This window comes from Xyrauchen texanus, chromosome 24 (genome assembly GCF_025860055.1).
Source record: "Xyrauchen texanus isolate HMW12.3.18 chromosome 24, RBS_HiC_50CHRs, whole genome shotgun sequence".
NCBI lineage: Eukaryota > Metazoa > Chordata > Actinopteri > Cypriniformes > Catostomidae > Xyrauchen > Xyrauchen texanus.
This window is the reverse complement of record NC_068299.1, coordinates 42,228,050-42,252,722: the sequence shown is the minus strand read 5'-3', so window position 1 is coordinate 42,252,722 and position 24,673 is coordinate 42,228,050. Positions and strand designations below refer to the sequence as shown.

The 24,673-nt window shown below is 41.8% G+C and overlaps 1 protein-coding gene across 2 annotated transcripts in view; it reads left to right on the top strand.

Annotated features, from left to right (window-relative positions):
• Positions 1-903: 903 nt before the first annotated feature.
• ppp1r21 (protein phosphatase 1, regulatory subunit 21) overlaps positions 904-24,673 on the top strand; it is a 47,805-nt gene continuing 24,035 nt past the window's right edge. The window contains exons 1-17 of one of the 2 annotated variants that reach the window (XM_052089807.1): positions 904-1,146; positions 1,398-1,489; positions 1,928-1,996; positions 7,561-7,707; positions 8,146-8,247; positions 12,297-12,461; positions 12,557-12,615; positions 12,751-12,845; positions 17,715-17,767; positions 19,208-19,357; positions 22,355-22,456; positions 22,537-22,625; positions 22,989-23,125; positions 23,206-23,298; positions 23,397-23,524; positions 23,805-23,951; positions 24,296-24,388. In XM_052089807.1, the coding sequence (XP_051945767.1) occupies positions 1,430-1,489; positions 1,928-1,996; positions 7,561-7,707; positions 8,146-8,247; positions 12,297-12,461; positions 12,557-12,615; positions 12,751-12,845; positions 17,715-17,767; positions 19,208-19,357; positions 22,355-22,456; positions 22,537-22,625; positions 22,989-23,125; positions 23,206-23,298; positions 23,397-23,524; positions 23,805-23,951; positions 24,296-24,388 (1,689 nt within the window). In that variant the 5' untranslated portion in view covers positions 904-1,146; positions 1,398-1,429. The remainder of the gene's footprint in view (positions 1,147-1,397; positions 1,490-1,927; positions 1,997-7,560; positions 7,708-8,145; positions 8,248-12,296; positions 12,462-12,556; positions 12,616-12,750; positions 12,846-17,714; positions 17,768-19,207; positions 19,358-22,354; positions 22,457-22,536; positions 22,626-22,988; positions 23,126-23,205; positions 23,299-23,396; positions 23,525-23,804; positions 23,952-24,295; positions 24,389-24,673) is intronic. The other variant, XM_052089806.1, reaches the window with a different exon arrangement.

The following is a 24,673-nucleotide window of genomic DNA, read 5'->3' as shown; positions in this document are numbered from 1 at the left end:
TCCAATTTTATTTTTCATTATTTCAATTTTATCTGTAAAGAAATTAATGAGTTCATTACTCTTGTGCTGTGATGGAATATCTGGTTCTGTTGAGGCTTTATTCCTAACCAATTTAGCCACAGTACTGAATAAATATCTAGGATTGTTGTGGTTATTTTCTATGAGTTTACCCAAATATGCTGATCTGGCAGCTTTGAGTGCCTGTCTATTTCTACAGACACTATCCTTCCATGCACCCTGAAATACTTCTAATTTTGTATTTTTCCACATGCGCTCCATTTTCCGAGCTGCTCTCTTGAGAGCATGAGTGTGATCATTGTACCATGGTGCAGGGCTTATTTCTTTCATTTTCTTTAATCGAGGTGGGGCGACAATATCAAGAGTGCTAGAGAAGACTGCATTTATATTTTTTGTTATTTCATCAAGTTCTTCTGGGCTTTGGGGTTTATTGAGTGTATGAGATAGATCTGGAAGATTATTAATGAAGCTATCTTTGGTGGTTGAAAGAATAGTTCTACCTGAATGATAGCGTGGTGGTGAGCAGCAACCAGAACAGAAAGTCAGGACTGAGCTGAAATATTTTTCTAAAAATGTTGTTCTTCTGAAGAAAGAAAGTCATACACGTTTGGCATGGCATGAGGGTGAGTAAATGATGAGAGAGTTTTATTTTTTGGGTGAACTAATCCTTTAAGGGAAATTTAGGTAACCATTGTGTAAAACCTAAAGAAAACTTTCCTGGAAAACAAAAAGGTAACTCAATGCTCTATTCTGGGAACTAAAAAAATGTTAGTTGGGTTTATGCCGGTGGATTACGTTGACATTATATTATTATTAGCTGCCCGGGAGCGTTTGAAAGACTGACATGCGAACTTTGCCCGTGTGCTTTTATTTTGATAGGAGGGTGTGCGCAGGTCATGTGGTCAGTCCGGGAGGCTCGATGATATTTCTAGTGCAGCTGAAATATAAAAAATCAATTCTGTGAATGTCATGTATTTTATCTGCACGACCTAGATGGCTTTACAGTAGACGTGTGATTTGATATCTTTATATTATTCATCAGTTTGTTATAATGCTGTCTGGCTGCTGCTTATAGAGGCGATAGACGAGCATCGGAGTTTCACGGACGAATAAAATTAATTTGATCAGGTTTGAGATGAAATCATCAATCATGTGATAGATTAATCTGATCCTTGTTAAAGTGTCTTTTCATTAACTGTCTTATAATATTCACTCTGATCATAAACACACCCGCTTAGCATTAGCATTAGCCGCTATCAGATGGTATCAGACACTATTATTCCATCGGAAGCTCTTTATGAGCATTTTAAGGCTTTATACTCATAAAGTCAGAGATTTCATATTCTTGTATAGAAATAATGCATATGTATCTGTCACAGTAGATTATAAAGAAGAAGAATACATCATCATCATGGCAAACGTGACGGATCTTCAGAGTAAATACAGTAAACTGGCTCAAGAATATTCAAAGGTAATAATGCATTAATGTGAAGTTCGTGAATATGATTCTATTTCCATCTGCATGTGGGGTAGTGAACTTGTTCTCATGTTTGTTTCAATCATACTGTACACAGCTTTATTTAGTTTGATCGTTTAGTGACTCAAAGTCGTCTTAAACTTCCATTTATTGCTGAATAAATGCAGTTTCTACATATAATAGATGGATTCAAGTATGATGTGTCACTGTGGAAGTTTAAATGCTGTTTATGTTCATAAAAGAGATTAAATTGTAGTTCAGTCAGCTGACTGACACATGACAACTTCCTGTGTCTGTTGCTAAAGTAGATCATGAGTAGCTTTATCTTCTATTAAATCAATCCTGTTTCTGACTAATCACACGGCATGTTCAGCGACAGGACCTGAGTGAAGACTTATGAAACAGAAGTGAATAAATGTGTGTGTTTGTCAGCTCAGAGCACAGAATCAGGTGTTGAAAAAGGCCGTGGTGGATGAACAGACCAGCTCCAACTCATTAAAGGTATCTGACCAATAAACCGTGTGTGTCTGTCTGTCTCTCTCTCTCTCTCTCTCTCTCAATTCAATTCAATTCAATGGGCTTTATTGGCATGAAAGTTTCAAAAACAATGTTGCCAAAGCATCATATAGAATAAAAGCAAAATACATTTTGTCCAATAACTTGGACAGTATATAATTATTAGTAATATATAAATAACAGCAATATATCAATTATTATTATTTATTTGACCACATCACATTGTGTGTGTTTGTCCAGATCTTTCACTGTCCCTCAGGTTGTGGCATGTTGATACATATTGGGCAACAAGATGTGCCCTGTCTCCTTCTCCTAGGAGTATTTTTAATTTTGAGAGGTCATTTAGGTCTTTAAATTCTGAAGTTTCAGAGTTAAACTTGTTTAGGTAAACATTCCTTATTTCTCTGAATGTTTCACATTTTAGGAGGAAGTGCATTTCTGTCTCAACCTCACCTGTCCAACACTGAGCACATATTCTGTTTTCTTTTGGTTGCCATGATTTTTTGTGTCTTCCTGTTTCAATTGCCAATGTGTGGTCACTGAGCCTGTACTTGTTTAGGGTCTGTCTCTGTTTTCTATCTCTGACAGTAAAGAGATATTTTGTTTAGAGCCAGATAACATTCTAATCGACTTTGGCTTTTAGTTTCTTCTTTCCAATGTTCCAAATAGGTTTCTTTGCATTGCGACATAATTTGGTTTACTCTGATTGGTGTTTGGAGAACAGTGTTGATGTGAGACTGGTCAAAGTGTGTTTGAGGGGGTACGATTAGTCTCAGCACCAACTGATGTAGGGGACTCTTTTCTGGGCTCAGCTCTTGGATTTGGAGGGCTTTGGATTGAAGGGTGTCTCGGGGGCTGGATTTAAGGTGAATAAAGAATTTATTTGCTCTCTTTTGAATGCTAATTATCAGTGGGTATCTGCCTAATTCTGCTCTACATGCATTTGTTGGTGTATTTCTATGTATCTGCAGAATTCTGCATGTAAAGATTCTGTTGGGTGTTTGTCCCAGCGTGTATAGCTGTGATGACTGAGTGGACCCCACACTTCACTACCATACAGCGCAATAGGCTGGATGACACTATCAAATATTTTCAGCCAGCTTTTAATTGGAATTTAGAGATTATGACATTTTCGAGCTTTTTCTTTGTGTGCATTCACTGCCATGTTGAAACTCCCTGATGCTGTTATTGTTATACCAAGGTAGGTGTAGCTCATGCTGTGTTCAATTAGATAATTATTCATAGTAAACTGGTGTTTGTTTTCTTGACACTTGGGCCGTTTCTGAAAAATCATGACATTAGTTTTCTTCATGTTTACTGCTAGGGCCCAGTCTTGACAGTATTTGTCTACTATGTCCAGCTGCAGCTGTAGTCCTTGTTCAGTAGGAGACAGTAGAACAAGGTCGTCAGCATACAGCAGATACTTCACCTCTCCATCTAGAGGATGAGAAGCACATTGATCCAACTGAACTGCAAGTTCATTTATATATACATTAAATAAAGTTGGACTTAAATTGCAACCCTGACGGACACCTCTTCTCTGGGTGAAGAATTCAGTTTGTTTGTCTCCAATTTTAACAGCACACCTGTTTTTTGAATATATTGATTTAATCAGATCATATATTTTGCCACCTATACCACAATGCAGAAGTCTATAATATAGCCCTTCATGCCAAATAGAATCGAAAGCTTTCTTGAAATCAATAAAACAAGCAAATATTTGACCATTTTTTGTTTGGTGTACATGTTTGTTAATTAAAGTGTGAAGGGTATATACATGGTCGGTGGTGCGGTGTTTTGGAAGGAAGCCAATTTGATTTTTATACAAGATGGAGTGTTTGTCGAGGAAATGAAGTATTCTTTTGTAAAGAATACTGCCGAATAGCTTACCTAGACAACTGCTGACACAGATGCCAGTTTTCTTTGTAGTTTTTAGGGTCTAATTTGTCCCCGCTCTTATAAATGGGGGAAATGAGTCCTTTGCACCAGATGTCAGGAAAACATCCTGACTGTATTACAATGTTGAACAACTTCAACACGGCCCTCTGCATCTGTGGGGTGCTGCATTTGAGCATTTCATTTCTGATGCTGTCTGGACCACAAGCTTTCTTTGGCCAGAGATAATTTATATGGGTGGTCAATTCTTCCCAAGTAAATAGGAAATCAAGGGGGTTTTGGTTGTTTTTAATTGTTTCTTCAAATTTTTGGAGTTTATCTTTTATAATGCTTTGATCTGGATTCATTTCATTTATTGGTATGTCTTTGAACAGACTTTCAAAATTGTCTCTCCAGACGCCACCATTTTGGATGGGTAATGCTTGTGGTTCCTTTCTGTTGAAGTTGTTCCACATATCCCAGAATTGATTTTGATTAAGCACATCCTCAATATCTTCAAGTTTCTCGTGGGTATAATTTTGTTTCTAATAGTATGTTTATATTTATTTAAAATGTTATTGTAATTAATGCGTAATGCGGGGTTGTTTGGTTGGCGATGTTTTTCATTTGCTATTTTTCTGAGATCTTTTCTGATTGTCTTGCATTCTTCATCAAACCATTTTTCTGCATTTTGCCTTTTAACAGGCCTCCGTTTTTGTTTAATAAGACCAGCTTTAATAGCTGCCTTCTGAAATATCATATTAATTTCCTCAGTGGCCTTGTTTACACCATCTCTAGTTGGGACATATTGGTTTTGGTCATATATCGATATGTAATTTGTCAGATCATGTGAGTTCAAGGCCATGATGAATTTGTCTCCACTGTCTGGGGCCCATCTGTAAGTTGGATGTACTTTATACAGTTTACTGGGTTCCCTTTTTACGTCACTAGTTTGATCTGATAATTTGAAGAACACATTTATTTGGTTGTGGTCTGAAAGGGGCGATTGCTGTCTGACAGTGAATGCACTGATATTGGAGGGGTCCATGTCAGTGATTACATAGTCTTCTACACTAGAACCAAGAGCTGACTAGTATGTGAATCTGCCTAAAGAGTCCCCTCTGAGCCTACCATTAACTATATACAGGCTAAGGCTCGACAGTCTCCCTGCCACTTTGATTTACTGCAGAGTCAAGGTTGTTCCGGTTGGGGATGGTTGGTGTGGTAAACAGGGGAGACTGACCAAACACATAATTGTTACCATGTGGGTCAATGATGTCATGTTCAGTTCCTGTTCGTCCATTCAGATCTCCAGTAAGAAGCACATTTCCCTGGGCCTGGTGATAGGCTATTTCTGAATGGAGGGTTTCAAAAGTGTCTTTTTCAAAATATTAAGAATATACTGGGGGTATATAAATAGCACAGAGATGTAGATCCCTGTCAGTAATAACCACATCTATCTATACCTTACAATACTGAATAATAATTCGATATGAATTCCATAAAGACATGTACTATATATAATCAATATTACTATTACTACTAATACTAAATAAAAATACATATTTAATATTACTAGGCCTACTCCGAACTAATAATATTTTCCTGTGTTGTTCTTTTACTAACAAAAAATATTTATTTATTTTTTTAAATGGGAAAGTGATCTGAGTATATCTTAGCTGAACAAAAGCCGGGTGCACAGGGTGTGCAGCATCTCCCTGATGTCTCCCAGTTCAGAGGTAGTAGGTGGAGGGACGATGGCAGTAGTCTGGGCTGCAGTATATCTCTGCTGCTGCGGTTGGGCAGGGGGCCCAGGGGCAGGTGCTACTGCATATCTCTGCTGGTGGGCAGAGGGCCCAGGGGCAGGTGCTACTGCATAACTCTGCTGCTGCGGGTGAAGAGGAGTGCAAGGGGCAGGTGCTGCTGCATATCTTTGATGCTGCGGTTGGGCAGGGGGCCCAGGGGCAGGTGCTGCAGCATATCTCTGCTGCTGCTGGTGGGCAGGGGGCCCAGGGGCAGGTGCTACTGCATAACTCTGCTGCTGCGGGTGAAGAGGAGTGCAAGGGGCAGGTGCTGCTGCATATCTCTGATGCTGCGGTTGGGCAGGGGGCCCAGGGGTAGGTACTGCAGCATATCTCTGCTGCTGCTGGTGGGCAGGGGGCCCAGGGGCAGGTGCTACTGCATAACTCTGCTGCTGCGAGTGAAGAGGAGTGCAAGGGGCAGGTGCTGTTGCATATCTCTGATGCTGATGCTGTAAGAGGGGCTGGTGGGTATTGGGTGAGATGGGGAAAGGTTGTCTCCTCTGGTTGCAATTCACATTAGTGAGGTGCTGGGCCCTTGGGCAACTTGGGGTCCAGACTGAACTGTTGTCTCCTCTATTGCAGGGGGAATTATTCTGGGCCAGTGATATGGAGGAGGAGGAGGTGGTCTGGGATGGTCTCTAAGGCTCTTAGTTAAGGAGGGTGTGGAAGGACTGTGTCCCATGGCCATGTCTTTGAAGGTTTTTGCAAATATTTTTACCCTCTCTTTGTGTGGATGGAGTCCATCATAAAGGTCCCAGGTGCCAATGGTTGGGTGGAGAGCCAGGTGGTCATTTGGTAGGGTGGCACATCCTCTTCTGATCTCCATATTAATGTCATGGATGACATGGTGAAGGGTGTTTGTCCTAGGCAGCAGGATAGAGACCACTATGCGGGTGTCAGGGAACTCCCTACTGGCATGCTCCACCATCTTTTTCACCACCTCTGCAATGTCGTTACAGAACCTGTGCAGGTCATTTGTTCCTGTGTGAATCACCAGGCATTCAGGATTCTTGAGTCTCCTTTTTCAGTAGTTTCATTGCCTGGCCTGTGGAGCTGCAGTGTTTAGACAGAAATTTCTTTAAAGGAAAAAGCTTGTTTGTGTCCAGGAATTTCCCATTTGAGTCAGCCAGCAGGACCACTTGTGGGTCTTGTTCTTCAGGCTGGGTAGAGGGAGGCTGTGATGGGCAGAGCTGACTGTTGGCAGCTGGCTGTGTGAATGTATCAGGAGGTGCCAGGGTGTTATTTGGCTGGGTGCAGAGCAGAGAGGGTGTTGTTGAAATATGGCAGGGGTTTGGGAGACTGGGGATTGATAAGAGTTGGTCTTTTGAGGTGTTGGACTTGCCTGGTGATGCTCCTTTCTCTATTTTCAGCATCCTCATTCACTTTGGCTAACAGAGCACACTGTTCTCATGTTTGAGTGCCTCTAGACTTCCTCTGAGGTCAGATGCCAAAGCCTGGCTTTCTCTCTTGAACTGCTTGAGCTCCTCTTTCAGCTGCTGGACAGTATTCGGGGGGGGTGGTGTCAGACATCCTAGCCTGGGTCTGCTCTTTTGAATTCAGCATAGTCCATCTCTATGTTGCTGGGTTAGGGGTTTGCGCTGGGTTAGGGGTTGCGTTGGGGTTAGGGGTCGCGTTGGTTTAGGGGTCACGTTGGGTTAGAGGTCTGGTTGGGTTTAGGGGTTGCGCTGGGTTTAGGGGATAGAATATATAGTTTGTACAGTATAAAAATCTGTATGTCTATGGAAAGTCCCCATAAAACATGGAAACCCAACATGGTTGTGTGTGTGTGTGTGTGTGTGTGTGTGTGTGTGTGTGTGTGTGTGTTTGTGAGAGAGAGATGTTATGGGTTCATTGTGTCTTGTGTATCTGCAGGAGGATCTGAAGCATAAGGAACAGAGTTTTCGGAAGGTGCAGCAAGAAATGGACAGTCTGACCTTCAGAAACCAGCAGCTCACCAAGAGAGTGGAGCTCCTGCAGGAGGAGTTACTGCTGTCAGAGAGCAGAAACAAGAAGAGCAAAGTAAACCCGATATACATATTCTTAATACGCACACATACTGTTACTGATCTGTGAAGAGCAAAGTGATTCTTGACATACTGATATTCACATGTATTTAATGTAGTAGTCTTTTGAGAAACCGTTTCTGCTTAATTCACTAATAAACCAGTATCTAGCACAGGATTTGTGTGTTAAACACATGTTCTTGATCACACCAGTCTTTAGAAACTGCCAGATGTTAATCACGATGTTAAAGTCATTAGGCCTGATGCATTGCTGTGTGTGCTTGTATAATGGTCAACAAATATAAGAGCATTTAACAGTATCAATAAGATTGTGTTCTGGCTGTCTGCACACCAACTCGATTATATGATTGTGTCATTGACAGTGTTGTATTCAGTTGGTCCACTCCCTGTAAATGTCTGATCTTCACAGTCTCTTGTTTGTGTATTCCTTCAGAATAAAGGAGACTCGCCGACCCAAATCAATCTACAGACGCAGAGTGTTTTTGATGAAGATCTGCAGAAAAAGATCCAGGAGAACGAACGACTTCACATCCAGGTGTGTGAGCAAATAAACCATCAGGAATTTAGTTGCCGTTCATCTGACAGTCTTTTTTGAAAGTGTGCCGCTTGCTGGTGCAGTTCTGACTGGATTCAGTGCGTTAATCAGGATAGGATTGTGGGATCACTCTCTTGTTCCTAGACACCCACTCTTTCAAGAATGATCTAAGTCATATTCACTAAGCACTGGTGTACCTCAGGGTTCAGTACTCGGCCTGCTGCTCTTCTCCATATACATAAGATTACAGAGAACAAACTGAATACAGTTTCCTGCCGCTGTGGTGCTGATGTCACATCTCTGCACCAGCACTTCTCTACTCGCTAAGAGCATCATAAGCATGTAGACAAAATTACACTTCATGGAATTTAAATGCGTATATCTACGATTTATACTAAAACTTTAATATCAGGATACCTATGTTTTATTTAGTCTATACATCATTTTTCACAACACACCTCATTTCAAAGCAGCGTTGTGTGGACAAGTTGGTAAAAGAGAAGTGGTGGCATGATTAATGCAGACAGACAAATGTATAAATGAAAAAGTCAATAACTGCATGAAAATCATCTCCTATTCGTATCTGAAACTCAAAGGTGCTCTCGCCAGCACTGCAAGATGTGTAGCACATGCAGCATTGCTGTCACCGTTATCAATTTTGGGAGTAAAGAGCAGACCACCACTTTATTGGTGAATGTCCCTAAAGTGCATCTTCTAAACGTCTGCTTATTTTGCACTGTGTGAGAACACTGTGAACCTTGTTATATTCAATGAATGCTTGTCATTAGCAGGATCATACACAGGGTCTCCACTGTCTTCACTGATTCAGGAAGCTATAACTGTTTGAGTGAAAGCATCTTGTGAAAGTGCTTTTATATTTTGTCATAAAATTTTCTAAATCACAAGCAAGCAATAACAGTGAGAGAGGAGCAGTCTATTTTATTTATATCAAGTTTTTCGCACCTGTGTTTCAATCTGCATCTTGATGTAATTCTTCCTCATGATCACACAGCATGATTTCATCAGATGAATGGGAGACTAAACACTATTAACGAGGCCCTATTATGCTTTTTGGGATTTTCCCTTTCTTTTAGTGTGTAATATAGCTGTTTGTGCATGTAAAACACCTGCAAAGCACAAAGTCCACACAAAAGTGAGTTACTCTCTCCCACAGACAACACTACTCAAGAACTACACAAAACAGGCTATTTATATTCCAGACATTTCTTCTGTAAAGTTTCTGCATCACTTATTCATAATGCCTAAGGCCTAGTTTGGCTCGCCCTCAAACAAACGTAGTTACAGCCGAGGCCAGGATGAGTTGGGTTAGCGTTGTCGCCATGTCGAGAAGACACTGTTGTCTTCACTGAAAAAGCAAGACCTCTTTGTTTCGACTTCCAAAGGCAGATGAATTTAATCATTGGTTAAAATGTGTTTTTAACACTATTCATCAGCAGCACAACCACAACCAATGCCGGATTTTCAAGAGGGTTACTCCTGAAAGATGGTGCAGTTCCCACTTTGTTGGGACTATCTGGCAATTTAGGATCACAACCTGTAAGTATGTTTGATTATTTGTGGATTTATCTGCTACCGAGAGTTCATATGCAGAGTTTTTTGTAGCTACAATGTACACCCAGTGCACAGCTGTAGGCCTCTGCTAACCTGCTAGCTAATGTTATTGTGTTGAAAAAATCAGCTGTGGGCCCACGTTTACCTACAATTGTGTCGAATTATTCAGATTGTTTATCGTTCTTACTATCATGAATAGTGATCAAGTGTGGAGATGGATTTATTTTTACAAACAGTAATTTTACGTCTGCAATCCACGCTAGTGCTCGGCTTACTTGCTATGTAATGTTATTGTTTTGGTAAGGGTTTACTATTCAGCTGTGGGACGTTTTTTCCCGAAAACTGTGTAACAAAATGGTCGATCTCAAGAGTCTTTATAAGTGGTAAAGTGAGGAGGTTTACTTCTAATTACAAGCTGGAATGTTACGGCTGCTATCCATGATAGTCCACGGATAACTTGCTCACTAGCTCTCTAATACCGCCGCTAATGTCCAACTGGGAGTAAGCCTCTGTTCTCTATTAATATCTCGGGCGAAAAAAGTTCGGCTACGCCCATTCCAGCAAAAGATGTCTAACTTTGATGCATTATGTGTCTTTTACTTGATGCTTTGGTTCACAAGAATCAACAGTGTCCTTGTAAGCATATATGGGCTCTTTAAAGTGTGACGGGACTCACAAGTCGATCAACTATTTTGCCCTTTTCGGTGAATCGCACCTGCAAAACCCTAACTTTATATCCAGGTTTAATTTATATTTTGAAGAGACTCAAGATTTGAGTCAATGATCACGTGTTGTTCTGAATGCATTAAGAAACAAATGAAACACAGAATGTTGGCTGTCATCCATGCAGCCTGACTGAAGCAAACCGGGCGCATTTACTCATGCATTTAACAGAAAGTGAAGCGCTGTCGGCTCGTGGTGTGTGAATGGCTTGCACGCGCTGCACAAGTCTGTTGGGAATAGTCACATTTTAACTTTTTGTTTAGTCTCCCATTCATCTGATGAAATCACACTGTGTGATCATGAGGAAGGATTACATCAAGATGTAGATTGAAATGCAGGTGCGGAATTTAAATGTATTAAATAGTATAATCTTCTCTCGTGGCTGCTGCCAATGCTGGCACGTGTGCCATAGGTTGCCGACCCCTGGTCTATACAGCCATCTGCCACTAGACGGTGCACTAACACTTGTCCAAAACACAATCTCCTTCCTTGTAAAGATAAAGTGGACCTAGGCTGCGTCTGAAGCCAAAGGTACTGGATCAGTCTTTTTGCCTTGCTGGCCATCACTCAATGACTCGACAGACAGTGTTTGTGATTGAAGGTACCTCCAGAAACTGGTTTCAGACAGGCTACTGAGGCAGCATAACATCACATCGTTGCTAGGATACCAGTAACTCATGAACCATCTGGTGTCCACTAAAGGTAATGCGTTTGCTTCACTGAGGTTCGGTTGGACTGAATGGTCAAATAATCTAGAACAAAATCGAGAGAGTTTTGACGATAACCAAGTGCGTATTTTAGAACTGCAATACTAATTTCTCACTAGAAATGGAATCAAAAGGTGGAAAAAGTGAAAAATGTACATTTTATACACTAATTGATATCAAATGTCTCTTCGGCTGCCATAATTTTTTGTCTTCAGCTCTACTGTCGTGGATCCACGAGCACAGGGATTTCATAGGTACTGAAGGATACATCTACGGTGCCTTCAAAAATCAGTGAGATGAAGGTATCTCAGTAGACAGGATGTGAAGCGAACATTGGATTTGGACATGCCTTTGTGCGTTCCCTCCTCCATATACAGCTTCCGGAGGAGCATTTTCCTGGTTTTGGATGCAGCCCAAATGTACTTTAGCAGTAAACTAAACGGATTTATCTGTCATACTTAACACAGCCTCAATGTATTAAATGTATTAAATTTGACTGGAAATATATTATAGAGGAATATATACCTACACACACACATATATATATATATATATATATATATATATATATATATATATATAGATATATAGATATATATATTTGTATTATTTTAAATGATAGATATGTCAATATATATAAAAATGATCACACAAACACACCGGGAGAGAGAATGTAGCCGCACATTTTCTTTCTTTGTCAAAATGATGGACATCGATTGGAATTATCCATCAAGGTTTTGTTCGGACTCATTTGCCTAAGGTAAAAATGTAGTTTGAGCTGCCCACAACTCTTCTTTCTTAAAGTCATCATTGCTCTCATCTGCTTTGATCAATATGACAACAGATGACATCACATGTAGTTACAATGATCCACAAGTTTTGCTGTTAGATTAGCTGACGTTAGCAGGAGTTTAACCAAGTTTCAGAAAACATGAGTATGCAAAACGGTTTCAATAGAAGTTGTAGATTTAGCTTTATCTTTTTTTTCTCAGTAAGTTTAGCACATGCTTGTGTGTGTGCTATCATAAAAGATTGTTATGTGTTCAGTTCTATGAAGCGGACGAGCAGTACCGACGACAGGAAGCTCAGCTGAGAGCTCGACTGGATGAGCTGGAGAAAGAATCTGAACAGCATCAGGCTCTTGTAGATGCCCTCACCAGCAAATACATGGACACCATCGACAAACTCCACAGCGACAAAGCCCAACTAGAGGTCAGACCGATGAAATCCACTCATCTCTTCAGATATGATTCATGTTGTTCATGTGTTCATGATCTTGTGTTGTCTGTTCAATGATGATATGTCAGGTCAAAGCTCAGAGTCTGGAACGAGAAGCCAAAGACTGCAGAGTCAGAACTGATGAGTGGTAACCATTCACATCTCATCTTCATCATTCACAACTAATACACACATGCATTTCTATATACTAATGAGAGATAACGAACATGTTGCTTTGCTCATAATGAGTCATATTTTGATATTGTGTGTTTTATATTGTCAGTCAGCAGCAGTTGAGGAAATATCAGAGTGAAGTGAGCAGTCAGTTGAAACAAAGCAGCAGTGTGATACTGGAGAAAGTGCCCTTCAATGACACCCGTGAGTACCACATACACATCTCACACACACACACACACACACACACACACACACACACACACACACACACACCTGTCAGGGACACCCGTGAATACCACACACACACACCTGTCAGGGACACCCGTGAATACCACACACACACACCTGTCAGGGACACCCGTGTATACCACACACACACACACCTGTCAGGGACACCCGTGAATACCACACACACACACACCTGTCAGGGACACCCGTGAATACCACACACACACACCTGTCAGGGACACCCGTGAATACCACACACACACACCTGTCAGGGACACCCGTGTATACCACACACACACACCTGTCAGGGACACCCGTGAATACCACACACACACACACCTGTCAGGGACACCCGTGTATACCACACACACACACCTGTCAGGGACACCCGTGAATACCACACACACACACACACCTGTCAGGGACACCCGTGAATACCACACACACACACCTGTCAGTGACACCCGTGTATACCACACACACACACACCTGTCAGGGACACCCGTGTATACCACACACACACACCTGTCAGGGACACCCGTGAATACCACACACACACACACCTGTCAGGGACACCCGTGAATACCACACACACACCTGTCAGGGACACCCGTGAATACCACACACACACCTGTCAATGATATCCCTAAATACCACACACACACACACACACACCTGTCAGTGACACCCGTGTATACCACACACACACCCCTGTCAGGGACACCCGTGAATACCACACACACACCTGTCAATGACATCCGTGAATACCACACACACACACCTACACCTGTCAGTGACACCCGTGTATACCACACACACACCTGTCAATGACATCCGTGAATACCACACACACACACACACACACACACACACACACCTGTCAGTGACACCCGTGAATGCCACACACACACACACCTGTCAGTGACACCCGTGAATGCCACACACACACACATCTGTCAGGGACACCCGTGAATACCACACACACACACACCTGTCAGTGACACCCGTAAATACCACACACACACCTGTCAGTGACACTCGTAAATACCACACACACCTGTCAATGACATCCGTGAATACCACACACACACACACCTGTCAGTGACACCCGTGTATACCACACACACACACACCAACAACAACAACCGCTATTTGCTAAGTGGCAGTGACGTCGTCATGATGCTTGTGCCAGACTATGTGCACGTTAAGGCCACGTGAAGGGTCGAACGCCCGCTGGCAGGAGGTCACAGGACAGATCCAACAGGTGACACGGGTTGACTGACTGAGATGACTGGCTGATGCACCACCTGTGCCCCCTACTGTGCCAACTCGCTGTGCTTTAGCCACCCGGCGCTCTGCTCGTTGTTGCGAGCGTCGCTCCTCTGCCCTCCGTTGTTGTTGGAGGGCGACTGTCTCCAACTGGCCAGTAGTGTGCTTCACAAGCCTCCTCCAAAGAGGCCGATCTTGACATCGCTGGTACCAGTTATAGGCAAGTCCACTCAGCTCCACATCCTCCTGTACCACATCACTCCATCTGTTCTCCAGCCCGTGCCGTGCCCGCTTAGCCCCCTCTATCCGGCCGAACAAAACTGTTTAGGCATGCGGGCTACATGACCCAGCCAACACAACCTTGCCTGCCGGAGGAGCTTACCGGTACTCCTCATACAATCCAGCCTCGTTAAACCCAGGATGGATCTTAGGCAGGCCAGCCTAAATGTTTCTAACTGGCGAAGATGTTCCGTTAGGGGGGTCCACGTTTCGCAAGCATAGAGAAGGGAGGGAATGACCGTGGCCGAGAATACCTGAAGCTTCATGCCGAGCGACAAACCGGGTAGCTTCCACACAGCGTTACGCAGCCGATGAAAAGATAATGCCGCTCGACTGATTCGGAGTGAGACCTCTGCTGTCAAACCGGAGCTGGTCATAAGCACTCTGCCCAGGTGTGAAAAACACTCCACTCTCTCCACAACTGCCCCATCACCAATTGGGAGCTGTGGGGGTGGAGTGTCCGATAGTACATAATACCCAGGCAGGTGCTTAATTTTGGTTGGGCTGATGGTAAGGCCCCATCTCTTAGTGGCAAGCTCCAGGTTCATCAGCAGTGCCCCCCCAACTCCTCCTCTGAGTGAGCAGCAATCACCAGCATTCAATCAACCTCCCATTATATTTGTACCAGATGGAAATTCCTCCGGTACAGCCATTGAAGGCTTCACAAACCACGTGGTCGAAATAGATATTAAATAATGTGAGAGCCAGAGGACATCCCTGTTGCACTTCAAGTTGAACAGGGAATGGCTCTGACTCCCGACCACGTAGTTTTACCCAGGCCTGCTCGTGATCATGAAGGTCCTTAACGATCGCGAGCAGTGGGTCTGGGACTCCGAAAGCACGAAGAACAACCCGGAGCCCAGAGTATCATAGGCCTTGACCAGGTCAATTAAGCAGAGATGTAGGTCTTGCTGGAATTCCCTGCACCTCTGCTGTAGCAGAAGGAAAGAGAATATGGCATCTGTGCAAGACCGCCCTTTCCTGAAACCACACTGGGGATCCGCAAGCCTCTCCTCAGCGTGCCTGGCAAGGCGATGTTGAATAAGCCTTGCCAGGACCTTTCCCGGCACACTGAGGAGCGAGATGCACCATTAGTTGTTACAATCTGTGCGGTCCCCCTTTTTAAAGAGAGGGACCACCAGGGCATCCTTCCAATCCTGCGGATCCCACCCAGTGGTCCAGATTGTTGTTATGATGTCATGTAGGGCAGTCTGTGCACAAACGGCACCCTTCCTCAGCATTTCGCTTGGGAGACATCTCTGCCCGGTGCCTTTCCTGGTCTCAGGCTCCGGATAGCCCTCAGTACTTCCTCCAAAGATGGCAACTCAGCCAGCCACCCACAGGGAGTGACTTCTTCCTCCAATATTTGAGGCACCGCAGCCCCAGCAGGGTCATCCCCACTTTGTCTGAGGGGCTGCCCCTCCCCCAGGACCTCACAGAAATGCTCAGAAAATCTGCAAACCTGTTCCTGGGGGTCGGAGATCACCGTTCTTTCCCCTAATGATGGTAATAGGTGTGGCGCTGCAAGTAACTTTTTTGATAGAATTAAAGAGCGATTTGTAATCATGGGCTATTGAGGCAGACTCCATCTCCTCAGCAACCCGTGACCACCAACCATCCTTGCAGTGCCTCACGGCTCTCCGAACCTCCGACCGAAGGCTGCGGTAAGCCTCCTCATTCTCTGACGTGGGATGCTGTAGACGATGAGAGTGGGCCTGTCGCTTTTTCTCTGCCAGCCTGAACACCTCCTCCGTCAGCCAGGGTCTCTGAGGAGGTCTGGACTGTGTGCCCAAAACTGCCATTGCAGTTACATGAGCCACAGTCCTAAACCTCACCCATTTCGCCTCAACATCCGGAGGAGTGGGGGATGATGCCAACCCCAGATGCAAGCGGTGCTGAAATTCTTGCCTGCAACTTTCATCAGCTAGCCTAGACCAGGCCACTATGGGTATGAAAGGGGTCCTGGGTTTACACCCACCACCGGAGTGGAAGAATGGCAGGTGCATCTTACAGATGACAAGTCGATGGTCAGTGGGCAGATCAGCTCCGCGGTAGGTCCTGGTGTCAAGGACATGGGCAAGCATCCGCTGTTCCATCACCATGTAGTCCAGCAGATGTTCTTGCTTGGACCCGGCATGCATCCATGATGTTGTGTGGATGCACCGATGCTGGAACAGTGTGTTGGTAATTACAAGCCCATGGGCTGCACAAAAATCTAGTAGCCTCCTACCGTTGTTATTGAGCTGGTCTGGGCCATGTCTTCCAATCACTCCTGACCAGGTGCTAGCATCCTGACCAACATTATGATTCTATCCCGAGAGGCCACTTTAGCCAGCACCTATGACAGGAGGTCATAGAAGGCATCTGACTCATCGGCCTTTCCCGCATCCTTCCACGGACGTTCATCTTCGGTCGGGGCATAAGTAACCACGACCACCACTCCTCGCCTCTGGTTGATGGGAAGGCGAACCCAAAGTAACCTAGGACTCACAGCTTCCCACACCTCACCGCCACGCTCCCTTCATTCTTTTGTTCAGAAGAAGAGCCACTCCCTGTTGTTTGGCAGTCTCCTGCCCCGAGTAGAGGACAGTCCTCCCCTCATAGTGGCAGGAGCCAGAGCCGGTCCACCAGACCTCCTCAACACCACAGAGATCCAGGCAGTACCGGTCCAGCTCCCGACAGAGGAGTGGCAGCCTCTCCTCTGCTGTGAGTGTTCGACCATTCCACGTAGCCATCCATAGCGACTTTTTGTTGTTTCTGGAGGAGCCCCGAGGGGCTCACTCTCTCTCTCACACACACACACACACACACACACACACACTCTAGGGCTGCTCAATTAAACGATTAAATAATGAAGATAACAATAACATCTTTTAGAATTAGCGAATCAAAAAAATCTCAATTATAGCAGTTTCTTTAGGCCTACTTATTTTACATCAAAATGTTGGATTATAATTTTTATTTGACTTGTTTTTTTTTTATTTTTTATTGTAATTAATCACACAAGTCTGTTGCTGAAGTTCTGTGTATAATTTGATTTACTGATGTTTGAAACACAATGAAATGATTCAGGAATAGAGTTTGTTTAGAATGTGTAGCTGACTTGTCATGAAGTTTATCCCTAAAATAAGTATTTGAATGTAAACTTTATTGATCATAATGAATGGCAGTTATAATATGAAGGATATTGGTGTGATGATTGCAGCAGTGCATGACTGAAAGTTATTAAGTGATTTTCAGTGGCTGTCTCCATCTGATAGTTTGACTGTAATGATGATTGTTTTTGTCTTGTAGAGTTGAGTGATTATAACAGTCTGAATGTTCCTCTACATAACAGAAGACATCAGGTGAGTTTCTGGTCATATAGTGTTCTGTTGTGACTGACAGAAGCAGTGTTTGCAGCACTGGCACGAGCAGAGCATTACACACTTGTTATAACCTGATGTTGCACTTAAAAGCTGAAATATTTGACACTGTGACATTAACCCAGTTGCCCAAGAGTAGAGGCTATAGTAAATGTGAGGTGGTGAAAATGAGAGGAAGAGAAAGAACGGAGCACAATTTACAATCCTTTTATTCTTTCCTTGATCATGTGACCAGATACATTAAAACTGACCTATCAGCAGACCACTTTGAACCGCCAATATAAAACACCATCATACCCTCTGTGTGCCTTGGAATGCAAAATGTCTCTTTTCATAAGTACACGGGGTGAAACTCTGAAATGAGAACGTAAAATAGAACATACTCTCAATTGACAATGTAATGTGTTCAGCATATGATTATTAGATGTACTATTAGTACTCTTTTAAAGCTACTTGCACCTGGACATGCCGTCAGAGATGTTCCTGGGGTCTTCAGATGTCCCTGATGGCCGGATCTGTGGCTGTTCTTGTGGCTCTTCACTTGGTCTATAATTAAGAAAATAAAGATCTTCCACAGCTGAAACAGGGAGAATAATGTGATTTCATTTCTAACTTAAGAAAAAAGTTCAGAATATTCTTAAAAAAAAAAAAAAGAAAGCAACATTCAATTCTCGAAACAAATGTTAGTAAAAATCATCGTAAATAAGATCTTTAAGTTAGGACAACCTCACAGTTGTCTTAAATCCTAAAAGGTAAGATGTTTAATGAATTTACAGTGTTAAGTCGCAATAGGCTTTTTACATAGAAATTTGATTTTAGACGTGATATCAATCTTCCCAATGAGAACGTTTTCCTTGCAGTCATTTCCTCAACAATAGCATCAAGCTCTTGTCTACTGAAGTTTTTGTTTCTTTTCTTTTCCTCCATGTCAAATGAAAAGTTATCAAATGGTTAGCAATGGTTGACTGTTAATGTCATAATGTCTAACACATCTCATACGTTCAAAGAAATGATCGCGAGGTTCTTACTACTTTAAAAAAGATTAGTAGATACATTTAGCATTGCAATTTACCAGTGTTGAAGTATTGAATTTGTTGTAGGCTCTCACGAGCAGGCTGATCAGACAATGTCAAAGCCTGTCTTTTTATTCTTAAGAAAATATTTGAAAATGTATTTTTCAAGAATTCTACTTGGGAACATTCTTACGAACTTCTTATAATTTATCCTAAGAACTAAATTTTTTTCTTAAGGACATTTTCATGAATCCGGCCCTTGTAGGCTGCTTTTCTGTCCATTTCTTCTTTTAATTTTCACTTTTCTTCATTATGGCCTGATATCATTGTTTTACATAACATGTAATCCACACATCTGTTAACATCTGATCAGATGCTTTTATTGAACGTGCTGTTGTGCTGTGTGCAGCTGAAAGCTCGTGATGTAGCGGCTCAAGCTGTGGGGTTTGTTCAGGATCTGGTGTCTGCTCTGCTCAACTTTCACTCATACACTGAACAGAGAGTGCACATTTACCCGCTCGACTCGTCCATTGAAGCCATCTCACCTGTAAACCAGAAGGTACAAACACAGCGCTGGGATTTCCTCTTGTGATCTTAATGTGTTTCTGTCATTCTCACATCAGTCTTCACTGGTTTGGAGGATTATTCATGTATTTATGCAACTATCCCTGAATAGGGTACATATCCGTATCCTATTATTGTAGCACAATAATGGCACAAATGGTCTGAAAACTATTTACACCCCTCTTAAAAAGTGTTTTTGGACTGTCCCATCTCGGTGGTCTTGGCCGTTATTAGCTTAGTTTGACAAAAAAAATAACAATTTTGCCTCTACTAAAGTATATTAAGACTAAATATACAACCCTGTTACCCATTCTAGTGATTTTTTTTTTTTTTTATTAGATTGAATCTTCTCTCGGCTGATGCACAGTCTGGGACGCTCTTCACTAGTGCACGCTTGCTGCAGCTCGATTATAACGTGATAGTGAATCATAATATATGTCACATTAACTGAGTGTTTCTTATGAAGAAAATCGACGATACGCAGCTCTAATAAGAAGAGAAAGATAAAGATGGATGGAAGCGATGTCTTAGCCCATTATACACCGCAACAAAACATATTTTTGGCTTGTTTTCCAAAATAATATGAATGTATAATATTAATATGACAGTTTTTTGACGTGGACATTTTCGTCCTCTAAGGACCTCTGAGTAACTTTTTGAAATTGACGCACAATGATTAAGAACTTTAAACCATTCTTCCACAATTAACATATTAGTTAGCAGGTCTCCAGACTAAAAAAAATAGTTTGGAGCCATTGACTCTTTAACTGAAACATTAAGCAGCCAACATTAAGGCTGTTTTTAGTTGCCAAATCACAGAATTGCTCTATTTATATAGAAAGCTGAAGAAAAGGAAGACAATATTTAGACTATTAATGGGCTGATAACCCATTCATCTGAGGTTTAATAAACAGTATATATTGAGAAGATAATTTTGGATTCCCTCTTGCCTCAAATGTTCAAACCCCTTTCATAATCTATACAAATATAAGCGATCAAATATTTTTTTATTTACTACTGCTCTTCTGAATCTACATTATGCATATAGTAGTGTGTTGCCTTCTTGAGCGTCAATGAACGTTTACACCTTGTGTAATAGTTGTGTACAAGTCCCTCAATTGTCCTAAGTGTCAAAAATGTGCGTGTGTGTTAAAATATTGCCTTAATCTGCTTTACTGTTACCGGATGACACAGAGACTACAAGAGTGCAAATTGAATGAAATCCCAAATGCAGTTTATTGTGCTACTCCAGTCCCAATCAGTCATTAGTAGAAGAAGAAAAAAGTGGTGCACACTACTGGACTTTTAATTATAAATAAGCCCGAAAATGTACATGGAACTCTAACGGATCACTGACGGCTGATTCGCTGAGAAAGTGAATCTGATTCAAACTAACCTTAGCTCCTGAATTCAAACCCTCAGTTCTTTTCGGGTGATTCATGTAGAAGGTTCTCTTGCACTGGGTTTGTTGTTGCGAGCAGTGCAGCAGTGAGCTCGTCATCTAGGGATGGGCGATACCATTTATTTTATTTTCGATCTGATACAAGTACTTTTAGGCCAATATTGCCATATCGATACCTCTATTAAATTCAATTTTTACGAATTCTTTGGACAAAATGAGTAACTTTATTATTACTTCATTTTTTATATATATATATTTATGCCCTAAACAGAAAATTATGAGAATGCCTTGTTTACCTTTTAAAATCTAGTATAAGCCATATATAAAACCTCAAAATGAACCATATGATTATTATATGATTATTATTACTGAAACCAAGTTACCATATGGATACTCCAGTAATGCTGTAGTAAAATCATGGTCAATTGTATAAAAAACTAACAAAGGCATAGTTACTACAGTCATGGTTAATACAAAATTACTACAATTAATCCATGGTACATTTTCATATAAGTATCATTTATTAAAGATCATTATCAATGTTTTATCAAGTCTGAATTGAAATAAACCTGTAAAAATGGTCTCACAAGCTCAATATAACACATGTCATGTCTAGGTGTGAATAACTCCAGATGCTGTTTTGAAATCAGGTAGACACTGAAAGTGTGATCGCTGTCTGTCTGCTGGTGTATTTCAGCATTTCTGAGTTCCAGTGCCATGCAACGATTCACTAATAAAACAAATCCACTTAATATTCATGTTATCTAAATAATAAGATCACTAGTTAAAAGAAATCTATATTTCTTCAGAATCGATATATTTATATGAGGATCAATGTTCTTGATACCACATCAGTATCAGAAGAATTGATCCGTCCATCCCTGTCGTCATCACAGCAGAACGGGTGTAAAGCAGCGCGAGACACACGAGTGAGCGCTATAAAGATGTCTCGCCCGACTGTCAACAGTGGCGATTAGATTTTAAATGATAGTTGCAATAAATGATTTTTGGTCGCATTTGTGACCATTTTAGTCACAGACTGGAGCACTGGTAACTGTCATTTTTTGTGGTGGTTTTGAAGATGGTATTGAGATTCATCAAATTCCACTACCAACAACTGAAGTTGCAGTATTGTGATAATGTAAATATAGCCTTTATCATTCCATAGAAATGTGACCAACCCTGCAGTAAATGATGGTGATGGAGTCACAATAATTATCATGTGACAATAGTCTCCTCCCCTACACGGTGCAGTTTACATTTCAAGTTCAAGTAGAAGTTCAGTAAATCCACGATGAAGTCAATGAGCAATCGTGTTAAATAATCAAGATCTCAATAAATAGTCATGATTATGATTTTTGCCATAATCGAGCAGCCCTATATCTTGTACATCTTGTTTATTGCTCTAAACAGTCACACAAACTGGGATTTATTCAGGCATGGACTAGATTTAGTAACATGGTTGCAGTAATTGCAAACCTCATAGGAAACATCAATAAAATAAAGATTCAGCACCTTCTTTCACCAGCCTCTTGTTGAAATGACAAATATTGTCCTTTTTGATTTTTGGATTGTGTCTGTTGTCTGTAGTTCAGTCAGTATCTGCATGAGAACGCATCATATCTGCGTCCGCTTGAGGAGGCATTACTGCAGTTACATCAGAGCATCACAGAAGACACCATCACAATGCTGGTGAGAGACACGACACTGTCATCACCAGCACACATTCATGTTCGACGTGACATCACACATTTTGTGTTTTCTGTGTGAAGGAAACGGTGGGAAAACTGCAAGACTTCTCCAGATCTTTCTCGGCCTACAGCAGCTTCCTGCACAAGATCCTTCCATACCAGTTCAAAAGGTCTGAGCGTGAAAACGGTGTATTCATGTGAAATTAATTGACACATGTGACACATTTGATAAAACGGCTCTCACAAAGTCATGATCAAGTTCCTAAAACCAGTCTTCACAAATGATAAATTCATATTAAACACTTCAGATCACATCTGCTTCATCAGCTTGTTTGGCAGAATATATCATTTTAATGCTGACAGATCGGTCTGATATCCTTCATCTTCACGCCTTGTACACGTGCACAATTCAGTTTTTAGTTGTCACTAAAAGTGATATATCATATGTCATTGTGTCATGGCTGGTATCATAAATAATTGCACTTATCTGTCACAATCTGTGAAAAAAAGGTTGTTTGTGTTTGTTTGTGCAGTTTAGAAGAGGAATGCGACGCACCTCTCTGCACGTCAGCGCTGACGTCTAAGAACCGTGAGTTACAGAATGACATGCACAAACTGACGGCAGTGTTTGAAAAACTCAGGTCATACATCAATCTATTGGCTGTACCCAGTAAGTATCATGTCACATGATGCGTATGTGCTGCAGATCGTTACGTGTGCTTGATTTATCCTTTTTTTTTCTGCCTGTAGGTCTGCGCTTGGATGCCATGTGTCACAGCAGTGCTAGCGCAGTCTTCACGCAGATGAGTGCATGTTTACATGGCCTGCACGACATCACCAGAGGTAAGACATGCTCACTGCAGTGATGATGTCATAGATCAGATTCACCTGAATGAATCGGCACCAGTTTTTCTTGCCTCTTGTCTGTCTCTTGTGCTCAGAGTTGTCTAAGAACTACAGTCAGAAGGTTTCTCTGGAGCAGGAGCTGCCCACTGTCACACAGAAGTTTTGCACCACAAACGAGTGTTTGCTGTCGTCACTGGCTTCACTCACAAACAGTTGCAGCAAGGTCTTCTCACACACACACACCCCAAATATTTTTAAATGAATTGCTGCTTACAAAGCATCCCAGGGCCTCATGAAGCTTGAGAGAATACCCAGAGTGCAGAGATGATATCTACACAAAATGGGGAAGACTTTGAAAAATGTAGAAAGACAATAATAGAAGAAATGTAAATTTTTTTAGTGCTGCATAATTCCCCTTTTTTAGTTGGTAATTTTAATAATCATAATAGTCTTGATACAGGATGAGCAGGTGTGTCCAAACGTGATTATTATATTTTGTGCAGATAGCTACCTTCTTCAGCAGCAACCTGGACTTCTTTACGTCGTGTCCCGGTTACAGTCGTCGTGGAGACGTTGTGAACCCGCTGCAGGCCGACACAATGATCGCAAACAAGAGACTTGCCGCCAAATACTTGAGCGCCATCAGGAAGGTCACACGTTCACACTTGCAGTTACAGCACTGTAATCTGATTGGACAACTCATGTTTAAAACTGTTGCAAAACAGCTGATGTACTCACACCTGTGACCATTCTAAAGTTACACTAATGGTCTAAATTATGTGGTGGGAAAATTGTTGTGATTAGTGGAAGAATTGTGATTACTATTATTAATTACTGTTAATATAAAGTTTGAATGTCTTTGATTGACATCTTGCTTTTATTTACATGATTTATTTATTTGAATGACCTAATGTTTCTGTGCTCATGTGTCATAGATATGAGCAGTTGTAAGCAAGTGTCTCAGTGATGTTGAATCTTATTGTTGCTGTTTCAGATGAGATCAGAAACTGTGCCATACACACAAGCTTTATCAAACAAACACATTCTCACCAGCTCTACTGAGAGCAGAGAGGGACTCATGCAACAGGTAAGTCAAACTAACAATGATACACTATCTGTTGATCTCACCCTCTTTCTCGTTGTCTTTCTGTTTTTCTCTCTTTGTCAGTCTCTCTCTGGACAGGATTTCTACAAGTCTTAATTTGTTCTTTTTAATTATTTTAAGTCTTAATTTGGAGATATAAGTCTTAAATACACTTTGTAATAGTATTAAATGCCATAAATGTCATTCACAACCTCTAAAACTCTGCTGTTGATGACAGTACTGTTCCAGCAGGGTCAGGCTCTGTTGAAGTCGTCTGCTGTTGGTAAC